An 11,930-nucleotide genomic window follows, 5' to 3' on the forward strand; every position below is an offset into this window, starting at 1 on the left:
CTCTCTCTCTCTCTCTCTCTCTCTCTCTCTCTCTCTCTCTCTCTTCCATCAGTCTTCGATACAATTATTGAGAGGGGTAAGGGAGGGGGAAGTATAAATCAGAGTGTCGCGAGACGGTTTGCAGAGTTGCGCGTCATTCCTCTCGATTGACGCATTGACGAGAGAGAGATAAAGAAATCTCGTCATGTCCGTACCAACATTCGTGGACCTGCAAGGATTCCTCGTCGGGATGAAATTTGTCGTGAAGGAGGTGGCGGTGCTGAGAAAAGGCTGCGTTCTGTCGCATCACATCTTTAATTACCCCATGCCGTGGAATCTCCTCACAAATCCGATAAATCGTGCGCTACCTGGTTGATTCGCAATCACCATGGATTACGATGGGAAGACGGAAACGTGCCGTACAGCATGGTGAAACGCCTGATTACATCGGCCGTGCTTGGTGTAGAAGAAGAAGACGATGATGAGAAAGAAGACGATGACGACGACGACGAGATGCCGACTCTCGTGTACGTCAAGGGATGTCAGAAACGAGAATGGCTGGTGGATCTGCTGGAGAATTATGCGCGAAAAAACCTAATCGTCGAGACTCTGGATGCGCATTACGAAGATATCGAATCTTTGAATAAACTAGATGACACCAATACTATGCGATGCGGAAAACATGAAAAGAATTGCGCGTTACAAAATGTAATAAAACTATTTAACTGGTGGTCGCGCGCGACGCCATAAGAACTTTTTTTAAAAATAAATTATATATAACTTTTTATAATGTTTTTATTTCTTACTCCCCCTCCCCCATCATCACCGTTAGAGTAGGCTTTACTTCCCCCTCTCCTAATAAAAAAAAATCCACTGCGCAGTTCTATAAACATTAATTCCCCCTCTCCCTTTCCCCCACCACCTCATTACTTTTGGAATTGTCGCGTATACTAGATTAATTTTACACGATCAGTCTTGTCGCGATCGCTTGTACTGACGGTCAACTTCTCAGAGAGCCTAGAGGAAAAATGTTCTCCTTTGAAGGATGCAGCGGCAGCAGCAGCAACAGCAACAACGGTGCAAAACGCGCGAATGCCGTGAATTATTACGTGCCGATTCACGACGTTGAAACTCAAACGTATGAGGCCAGATGTAATAGGTAAGTTTCTTTTAAGAAAAAATAGAGCCTCCCTCAGTTTTTATATCTTTGCAAATTGTATTACTTACGAAAATAAACTAATTTCATTTCTTTTATACAGCATTTCGGGGGACCGTCGCGCGGTACGTATACTCGGCAGACGATACGCGCTGACAGCTACGGGATATAAATTCCTCGAAATTGGTATCAACGTGGGCCCACCGAGCTACTTGGAGATCGCCGTGGGAGATCATCGAGGAAAGGAACTGCTGTTGTCTCTCGAAACGTGGAAGGCACTCTACGAGCAACGGCGAAACATTCAGAATTTCTTTCGCAACGACTACAAAGATGTCCATAGTTTTATAAATGTTGGACCGCTAACGGTGAGAGTTTGTACGTCGGTTAATAACGTCAAACTCATACGTCTTGAATCTGCAAACGTACGCTTGATGATGACCGAATCGACGTTGCGTCGTATGTTCGATCTCGATCGGTGCATCGAGGCGAGATTCGATCGTTTGGTCAGAATACTTGCGACGGTCGATGCAAAGTTTGCGCAGTTCTCCGATATCGCGTCCACCGTGACGGATCCCAAGGAAGCGTCGAATGTAATATACGCTAGCGATGCGTTCAATACGAATCAGCTCATCGATTGTGAGCTCGCAGCTTTAGTTTTTTAGTATGTAAGATATATTGTGTAAAAAAAGAAGAGTTAAATAAACAGGCTTTTTTACACCTAAATGAACGATGTAATTTCTTTGCATGCATGTCCATCCCTACCTTAATTTTTATCATCGCTTCGTTCCGTCATCGGGTCGATCATCGTCGATCCGTCATTTCTTCCTTTGTCTCGCGTACTGCGTCGTAAAAAAATAACGTGAAATTGTTTAGTCTACGCGATAACGCCCCCTTTTTCTAGAAAAATGTTGTTTACGATGAACATGTTCCGACAGGTTCGACGCGTTATCGAGTCGATCATCGTCCCGATGACGTCATTTCTTCCTTTGTCTTGCGTACTGCGTCGTAAAAAATAACGTGAAATTGTTTAGTCTACGCGATAACACCCACTTTTTCTAGAAAAATGTTGTTTACGACGAACATGTTCCGACAGGTTCGACGCGTAATCGGGTCGATCATCGTCCCGATGACGTCATTTCTTCCTTTGTCTTTTACGTACTGCGTAGATTGTTTTACGTACTGCGTAGATAGATTGTTTAGTCTACGCGATAACCACCCCCTCTTTTCCCAGAAAAATGTTGTTTACGACGAACATGTTCCGACAGGTTCGACGCGTCATTGACGAGACACGCTCCTACTTATAGTGCGCTATCGAGTTAGTCTTACCCATTGTGCGCCGCCTAACGGCGTCGTTGCAAACATACCCCCTGCGAACGTATCCCCGCGGCGCGACGCCGACCCCCCCTCGCGGACCCGCGGCGCGGCGCGGACCCGCGGCGCGACGCCGACCCCCCCTCCCTCGCGGACCCGCGGCGCGGCGCGGACCCGCGGCGCGACGCCGACCCCCCTCGCGGACCCGCGGCGCGGCGCGGCGCGAACGCGAACTCGAACGCGGTTGAGTCATCCCGGTGAGTCATCCAGGTGAGTCATCCCGGTGAGTCATCCCGGTGAGTCATCCCGGTGAGTCATCCCGGTGAGTCATCCCGGTGGTATGCCAAGGTCACCCCCCTCCCCCTCACCCCCTCGTAATCCGATACCCTTGTGTAACCCGATACCCCCCCCCCTCGCCCCCCCCGTAATCCGATACCCTTGTGTAACCCGATACCCCCCCCTCCCCCTCACCCCCGCGAAATCCGATACCCTTGTGTAACCCGATACCCCCCCTCCCCCTCACCCCCGCGAAATCCGATACCCTTGTGTAACCCGATACCCCCCCTCCCCCTCACCCCCCGCGAAATCCGATACCCTTGTGTAACCCGATACCCCCCCTCCCCCTCACCCCCCGCGAAATCCGATACCCCCCCTCCCTCACCCCCCCTCGGAGCTCCATGGTTAGAATCGGCCTATACTAACTACTAACCTCATGAGAGCATTCTGGATACGCCTTCTGCGAAAGTCTCTCTAAATCCGCGCCCAATGCTGCGAAATCCTCGCCCGGGCGCTGTTTCCGATTTGTGAACTGTAGATAATAGTTCTGAGCGAGTTCACCTTCACCGAAACGCAGCTCTAACTTCGCCTTTAATTCCGCGTAAGAGAGGGATTCGATCCCGTCGGCGAATGAATCGAGTAATGAACGCGCTTTCCCCCGCAAACTTGACGCCAAAACGACCGCTTTTTCTGCCTCGCTCCATTTGTTCGCAACGGCAATGAGCGTGAATTGCGAAAGAAACTCGCGTAACGGCGCCGTCCCGTCGTACGTATCGGGCTTTAATTTTATTCCGCAAGAAATTCTATCTCCGGACGCGTCAACACCCGCGCCCGTCACTCTCATCGCGCCGCTCGCGTTTTCACCCGAAATAAAATGACTGGAGGGACTTAGCTCTGCAATCCTCTCCTCGATTTGACGAAGCTGGTCATCGCGCTGCTGGATTATTGCCGCGAACTCGGCTTCCCTCTGTGTGCGCTCCACGCGCATCTCGTGGATCTCCCGCATCACCGCCTGCAGTGTCACCACTTCCGCCGTCATCTCCGGAGCGTCCGATCGTGGAGTCGCTGTCCGGAGTCGTTTCCTCGTGGGAGCGGTCGAGGCCATCTCGTCTTACAAGCGCAGCTCGTCCCTTCGATCCCGGACGAGCCCCCAAAATGTTGCGCTCACCGCGTCGCTCGTTCTCACACTTTACACTCACTCGGTCGCACTCCCGACGCTCGCGGAAATAAGGAAACACTGCGATTATAAAAGAACAATCTCAATCTTTATTGCAACGTCGCGATACAGAAGAGCGTGGACACACGTCCGTTCGGTCCAGCAGCTCAAGAACAAATCCATCAGCTGTTTCATTAAATCAATAAAATCAATAAATCAGGCTCGTTGCTAAGGACAGGCGTTTCGCATCTTAACGGAAAGTTTTCCGTTGCACGCTTCAGCTCGGTGTCAGAAAAGTATACCGGGCAGCTTGGACATGCACGCAACAATATAAAGAATAATTAAAACAAAATAAATACACATGTCTAGGACTCTTATTTCTTTAGATTTAATTTCTTAATAATTATATCATTCTTTCACAATGCCGACAATAATTTTTATATTTTTTTGAATTTGTTATTTGTACTAAATGATATTGAATAAAACAGGATTTTTATTTAAAATAAATTAAAATTAAATATTTATTAATATAATATTTATAAAAATATTGATTAATTTATTAATAAAATAATAAAATGAGTAAATATAATGCACATCACAAAATATAAAGTACAATAATTATAATCTATTAAATTTTTAAATTTATTGTCAGAAAAATTACCTGTTTGACTGTCGCATTTATTATTAAACGTATATATTTTCTCCATTTTTGTATTTAGTTTTTCTTTTTCATGTGTAAAAGTCTTAAGATTACAGAAAATTGATTATATATATGTATGTATATTATTTGACATAACATTTTCTATATATATTGTATTTTATGTAATAAAAATCTAAATAAAATTACTTTCTTTAAAAAGATAAAATAGGTGTCGTGTATATGCTCTTCAAAAAAAAACTGTTGTACCAAGAAGATCCAGATAGTACTTGTTCATTTCAATTGAATATAATATTGGATTAACAAAATTCTTTAAAAATGTTATACAAATAAAATATTATTGTCTTATATATAGAATATATTACATATATATAATGTATTCTTTTTATTATTAAATGTATTTCAGAAATTATATTTACATTTATTATATTAATCAAATTGCAAATACTAAAAATAAAAACATACAATAAAGCAATAAGTATATTTTATATATAATTTTTATTATAACATTTTAATATTTGCATTCCTTTAAGTACAAGAGATTTAAATATTATTTCTAAAGTATTTTAAATTTATTAAAAAATAGAATTAAAGTGTACTTTACTTTAAATTTATGATATTCATAGAATTACAATTAACATTATTATCTATATTTCAAAGAAAATATAAAACTGTCCAATCTAGAAGTCTGAGGTAAGATTCTTTTATTTATACAAAATATTAAAAAATTATCTCATTATATATTTACGCAAGGTTATTAATAACGAGGTTACGGTATAAGACACATATTTGACATCCACGTTGACATCCACGTATGACAGTTACTCTTGTAGCACGAAGTGAGCCAAGCAAGAGAACCAATCAGCATCACGGAAAAGCGGCAACAATAAAATCTTTTACATGCCTTTTTTAAAAGAGGATGCTTATAATAACCTTATGTATTCATAATTGTATCCTACACGATAAACAAGTTTCGCTCCTAATTTCGACACATACGAATTAATCTTTTATTACCTGTTCCGTAATTTTCTCGCGATCGCGGATCAATACCGTACCGGTAACGCCATCCGTCAGTCGCCCTCCGAACGAAGGGATTTCGCGCCGCTCCCCCCGCCAACCCTCACCGCGAGGTCTCTCGCGGCACGTATCGATCCTGTCATGCCGTGATCGCATGATCCCGGAAACGCAGGTGATTGGTCGATACGCGTCGCGCAAAGGAAAGCTCCCGAAACACGAGAGTTCGCGGTCAGTAGCAAAAAGTACTCCGGTTCACGAGGTCGTATACCGTCGTGCTTCCGTTAACGTACCCCGGTTCACGCGGTCTCAAAAATACCGTCGTGCATCCGAGTTTACTGCTCTGTCAGAGCACCGCTAATTATCGCGCCGTTCGTGCGTGCTGCAATTCGCTCTCGCCTCAGCGAGCAGTGAACATTCGCGTATAAGTCACCCTGCGTGCCTCGCCATTGTGCGCTCGATCATCGTGATCGAGCCGACTTTTGTGAACATTCTCGCGTCTTGTGTTACGAACAAGTGCGACTGCTGTATAACGCCTCAAGTGCGTTCATCACGTGCAAGCTACATTGCGCGTTTTAATTGCCATCGCCTCCGCGCTCTACGAACACTTTCGTATCACGTGATCAGCGCTCATCGAATCACGTGCGCGCCGAGTGTCGTGCTCACATGAGAGCGCGGCAACCAGCATTTGTATTAACCTGACAATTAAACGATATTTGTGCATTCCTCCCAAATCAAGTGTCTCATTCAAACCGCACGTCGGATCCCTGTCGGGGTCGACCCGGCATCTTACGCCAATTGGCGAACCGGAGTTACGCCCGGAAAACATAAAAATTCGCCAACATAATTTCTGGTCCTTCGAGCCGGATCGGCGTGCTTGTTGAGGACGAGTCAAACCAGCTGGTGCGAAATGGCAGAGCAATTGGGCGGTCAACCGCAACTCCAAAGAGTGATCGAGCGTTGTCTTGAGAATTTCAAGAAGCTCGGGCGCAGCAACCTAACGCCAGCAAAGGTCCGTTCGAAAATCTCCGCTCTCAAGGAGACATGGAATCAGTTCGTCAGCGGACACGCCGCTGTAGCCAAGACCATCCCTGAGGACCTGCGAGCATCCCTGTCCTACTTCAAGGACAATCACTTCGAGACTACGCACAACGCCTACCAAGCAGCCTTGGACTACATGTCGGAGAGCCTGGAGGAGTTGGAGCCAGTCGTGAGTCACAACCAGTCATTTGCCGCATCGACGATGCGCACGGATCAGTCCGCGTTTTCTCTTTCGCACCTGCCGCGTATAAGTCTTCCTAAATTCTCGGGGGAGTTTCGCGAGTGGGAAGCGTTTCGAGATCAATTCACAGCCTTAATCATTGATAATCGCGAATTGTTAGACGTTAATCGCTTGCAATATCTGCACTCTTGCGTGAAGGGTGAAGCCAGCGATGCCATACGCAATCTGGCATTAACTGACGCGAATTTTAAGATAGCTTGGAGTTTGCTAATAACGCGATATGATAATCGCCGCCGCTTGGTACATGATCACATCCACGCTCTGCACACGCTTCCCCAAGCGACTTCTGATTCCGCAGTGGCTCTCACCGCGTTGCGCAATAAAGCGAACATAGCAATACAGTCATTAAAAAACCTCGGTCGGTCTGTTGATGCATGGGACGACATTTTGGTTTATTTGCTCGTTCAAAGGCTGGATAAATTCACACGAAAGGCCTGGGAATTGCAACTTGGCGATACGTCAGAGTATCCTACATACGATCGACTTGATAAATTTCTTCTATCACGAATACGTGCGCTCGAGAATGTTCTCCCGGCTTCGTCTCAAGTCAAGGGCAATAAACAAAATTCCTCTGTTCAGAGTCACGCAGCGAACGCAAGTTCGACCAAATGTCCCATGTGTCAAAAGACGCACTTCTTGTCCGCGTGTCCGGACTTTCACAATAAGAGCGTCGCTCAACGGCGTGATCTCGCGAAGAAATATCATTGTTGCTACAATTGCTTGAGTACACGGCACACTCGCGATGCGTGTTCAAGCAAAAACACGTGCCGTCAGTGTCAGCAGAAGCACCATACGTTGCTTCACACGACCGATGTAAATAATAATAATAGTTCGACAAGTGAGGGCTCACCTTCATCTACAGAAACGAAAACAGACTCAACTGACGAAGTAACTTCGCATTTATTATCTCACACTAGCTTTTCAAAATCAAATATTTTATTAGCTACGGCCTGGATTAAGGTGAGCGGGCTCAACGGTCGACATAGTATAGTCCGCGCGTTATTGGATCAAGGTTCGGTCACTACTTTGATCACCGAACGTTTAGCTCAGCGACTGCGTCTCCCGCGTACGCGCGTCTCCGTATCTATCACTGGGATCGGCGAGACCGCTGCCACCGCACGCAGCGCAGCTAAAGTTCATGTGTCAGCGCGTGACGGCACGGGCCCGGCGCCCTCCGTTTCCGCTCTTGTTCTCAAGTCGCTCACGACTTACATTCCGCAACGCATTCCGGATATAACGAAACTGTCGTACATTCGCGAACTTACGCTAGCTGATAACGATCCGACTAGCGCGGCGCCGATTGACGTCATTATCGGTGCTGATTTGTATGGCGCGATTTTACTGCCGGAGGTCCGTAATCGCGCCCCTCATGAGCCCGTCGCTCAAAAATCGATTTTTGGATGGTTCCTGTCTGGACCCATGCCTATGCCGTCGCAGTCACGGCCGACTCGCATTCAAACGCACCACTGCACGGTGTTGTCGGAAATCTCCGATCAGCTGAAACGGTTCTGGGAGGTCGAAGAACTTCCTCAGCAAACTCATCTCTCACCGGAAGAGAGTCAATGCGAAGAACACTTCGTGTCTACACATTCTCGTGCCCCCAACGGGCAATATATAGTGCGGCTGCCGTTCAAATCGGGGCCCCCTATCGACATTGGCGACTCAAAAAAGTCTGCAATCGCGTTGTATTCGCGTCTCGAGTCACGGTTAAGGTCGAATCCCGACCTTGCGAAGGAATACCACGACTTCTTGGCGGAATATGAACGTCTTGGCCACATGACCAAGGCACCTCTCGATGACCCCCCTGATGGTCAAGTAGTGTATATACCGCATCATGCAGTTGTCCGCGAGCATAGCGCAACAACTCGTTTGCGCGTTGTCTTCAACGCCTCTCAACCGACCTCCAATGGTCTCTCGTTGAACGACCATCTAATGATCGGCCGTAAATTACAACCCGAATTATCTTTCATTCTCTTGCGATGGCGTCAATTTCGGTTCGTCTTCACCGCCGACATCGCAAAAATGTATCGCCAGATTCTTGTCCACAAAAGCGATGTAAATTATCAAAGGATCTTATGGCGACCCGCGCCAAACGAGCCCTTAATAGCATATTTATTGCTCACCGTCACTTACGGTAATGCAAACGCGCCAAACGTCGCTCTTCGCGTGGTCGAGCAAGTTGCCGAAGACGAAGGCGCTGATTTCCCTTTGGCAGTTCCGGTATTACGGCTTCACACGTACGTCGACGACGCTGTGTTTGGCGCCGATGACATACCGCTCGCGCTTCAGACGCGAGATCAACTGATTTCTCTCTTGAAACGAGCAGGATTTCACCTCCGAAAATGGGCGAGTAACAATCCCGTATTGCTCGAAGGCATCGATCCGCAGGATCATGGCCTTGCCTCCGCAAAAACGCTCGAATCTGACGAGCGTCTCAAGATACTGGGTATCAAGTGGCATCCTCACACGGACGTCTTTCAATTTGACGTCACGCTTGCAGAGTCGGTTCCCGACACGAAGCGCTCAATTCTTTCGACAATCGCTCGAATTTTTGATCCTCTTGGGTGGATGGCCCCAGTGGTCATCACCGCAAAAATCATGATGCAGCAGCTCTGGCTTCTTCGCTGTAAATGGGACGATGTAATCCCTGATGATCTTCTCCGTAAGTGGAGAGATTACTATACTCGATTACCTATACTGCGACAAATCGTCATTCCGCGTTGGACCGGTTACGGTTCCGATACACTCACCGCGGAGATTCATGGGTTTGCCGACGCCTCCGCCTCCGCATACGGAGCGGTTGTTTATTTAAAAGTTACGCATCTTGACGGAACAGTCGAGATTACGCTACTTCTATCGAAGTCGAAAGTAGCACCGCTCAAGCCCATGAGTATTCCTCGCTTAGAGTTGCTCGCCGCGGTTCTGCTCGCGCGGTCTATCGCCGCCGTGCGATCCGCGCTCACGATTACTATTCAGATCTACCATTGTTGGACAGATTCAAAGGTCACTAAAGCCTGGCTCTCGCAACCACCCTCACGTTGGAAAATGTTCGTCGCGAATCGGGTGCATGAGGTTCAGACCCTCCTGCCAAACGTCGAATGGCATCACGTGCCATCACAGCAAAACCCTGCCGATCTCGTTTCGCGGGGCGTCAAACCGGAAAATCTGATTCAGCAATCTCGATGGTGGACAGGGCCTGACTGGCTCAAATTATCGGCAGATCAATGGCCCTCCGAGCCTCAATCAAATTTGCAAGAATCGCTACCGGAAGAGCGAGCGCACGTTTCCGTGCACCTGGTGCACCCTTGCCAACGATGGGAGCTCGGAGACAAATTCTCCTCGTGGAACAAGCTGGTGCGCGTCACCGCTTATGTAATGCGATTCGCTCGCCGCGCTCGCGAAATGAGTTGCTCAAATTCCGTCAATGCGACCGCAAAACCCGCGTCAATATTACTTCTTCCGGAAGAAATTAATCTCGCGCGCGAATTCTGGCTCAAGAAAGTGCAACAAATGTTATTCCCCGTGGAATACGCTCAATTAGAGTCATTAAATCGAATTTCGAACAGCAGTAAACTGCTACCGTTAAACCCGTTTCTCGATAAAAACGGACTTATTCGCGTCGGAGGCCGACTCCGCAATTCTGCGTTTCCGGACGACAAGAAACACCCGGTCGTGCTCGCTGCACACCCGTTAGTTACCGCGCTAATCCGCGAAACTCATATCCGTGCCCTCCACGCTGGGCCGCAATTCACGTTGCACCTGCTTCGTGAACACTACTGGATCTTGCGCGCGCGTCAAACGATACGAGCTGTTCTCCATAAATGTGTCAGATGCGCTCGTGAAAGCGCCAAAGCCGCGCACGAGTTAATGGGCGACCTGCCCTCGTGTCGCGTCACGTCGACGCCTCGCGCGTTCCTACACTGCGGGATAGATTATGCCGGACCAATACAGGTCAGATCTACTCCCGGTCGAGGACACACATCAAGAAAGGCGTACATCGCGGTGTTCGTCTGCATGGCCGTCAAAGCTACTCATCTGGAGTTGGTTGGCGATTGTACGACTCCCGCGTTTATCGCTGCATTCGATCGATTTTGTGCACGTCGCGGCGTTCCCAGTGATATGTATTCGGACAACGCTACGACTTTCCACGGCGCTCAGCGCGAAATCTCCGTCACATGGAGTGAGGCCACTCGCGATTCGAATTTTCAAAATAGAATAGCAACCCAAGGCGTTCGGTGGAACTTCATTCCTCCGTCCGCGCCGCATTTCGGCGGTCTTTGGGAAGCGTGCGTCCGCAGCGTCAAGTTTCACATGAAACGCGTCATCGGGGCGCACACGCTGACATTCGAGGAGCTAAGCACGCTCCTATGTAAAATTGAAGCGTGTTTGAACTCGCGACCGATCGCTCCCGGTTCAGACAATTTCGATGATTATAATTCAGTGACACCGAGTCATTTCTTGATAGGATCTGCTCTGACAAGCGCTCCCACACCCTCGTTGCTTGAGGAAAAGGAAACGCGTCTCACTCGGTGGCAGCTACTTACACAGATGCGCGACAGCTTTTGGAAGCTTTGGTCAAATGACTATCTGCATACATTGCAGCAACGCCCCAAGTGGCGTCAAATTCAGAATCTAGCTCGAGTCGGACGCTTAGTACTTCTGCGAAATCCTCTCGCTCCTCCCAGCAGATGGGAATTGGGAAGAATCGTCGAGTGTCACCCCGGCGACGACGGACTTACGCGAGTCGTCTCGGTTAAAACAGCGCGATCCACGTACAAACGTGCCGTGGTCAAGCTATCATTTTTGCCGGTCGATATAAACACTCCGGAGTGACATTCCACGATGCCTATACGACAATAAAACTTTGTAAATACTTGTAAATATTCCTATGTATCATGTCTTATGTAAATTGATCATTCTAGTTTAAGTTGTTTCAGCACTCGCAGTGCTCCGCATGGCAAGCGGCTCGAGATCAACAATTCGTCACGGCGGGCGGCATTGAATTGTTGCGAATTGTTATTCGCGGCGGGCGGTTATGTTCCGTAATTTTCTCGCGATCGCGGATCAATACCGTACCGGTAACGCCATCCGTCAGTCG

General features: G+C 47.8%; 2 protein-coding genes across 2 annotated transcripts; both read left to right on the forward strand.

Annotated features, from left to right (window-relative positions):
- Window positions 1-1,007: 1,007 nt before the first annotated feature.
- On the forward strand, window positions 1,008-1,797 carry LOC139784686 (uncharacterized). The gene is made up of 2 exons (XM_071723879.1): window positions 1,008-1,138; window positions 1,239-1,797. Exons 1-2 carry the CDS (start codon window positions 1,008-1,010, stop codon window positions 1,795-1,797), a joined length of 690 nt encoding a protein of 229 aa, XP_071579980.1.
- Window positions 1,798-6,460: 4,663 nt separating this feature from the next.
- LOC139784688 (uncharacterized) lies at window positions 6,461-11,665 on the forward strand. The gene has a single exon (XM_071723881.1). The coding sequence runs from the start codon at window positions 6,461-6,463 to the stop codon at window positions 11,663-11,665; it is 5,205 nt and encodes a 1,734-aa protein (XP_071579982.1).
- The last annotated feature ends 265 nt before the right edge of the window (window positions 11,666-11,930 follow it).

Source organism: Temnothorax nylanderi, unplaced genomic scaffold (assembly GCF_030848795.1).
Source record: "Temnothorax nylanderi isolate EJ_2023f unplaced genomic scaffold, tnyl_v1.0 TNYL_tig0661_pilon, whole genome shotgun sequence".
NCBI classification, from domain to species: domain Eukaryota; kingdom Metazoa; phylum Arthropoda; class Insecta; order Hymenoptera; family Formicidae; genus Temnothorax; species Temnothorax nylanderi.

Bases quoted from the DNA above. Each gene is read 5' to 3' on its own strand.
- LOC139784686 (XM_071723879.1), top strand. From the start codon at position 1,008: ATGTTCTCCTTTGAAGGATGCAGCGGCAGCAGCAGCAACAGCAACAAC. The intron at 1,139-1,238 runs GTAAGTTTCTTT...TCTTTTATACAG, and splicing joins TATGAGGCCAGATGTAATAG to CATTTCGGGGGACCGTCGCG.
- LOC139784688 (XM_071723881.1), top strand. From the start codon at position 6,461: ATGGCAGAGCAATTGGGCGGTCAACCGCAACTCCAAAGAGTGATCGAG.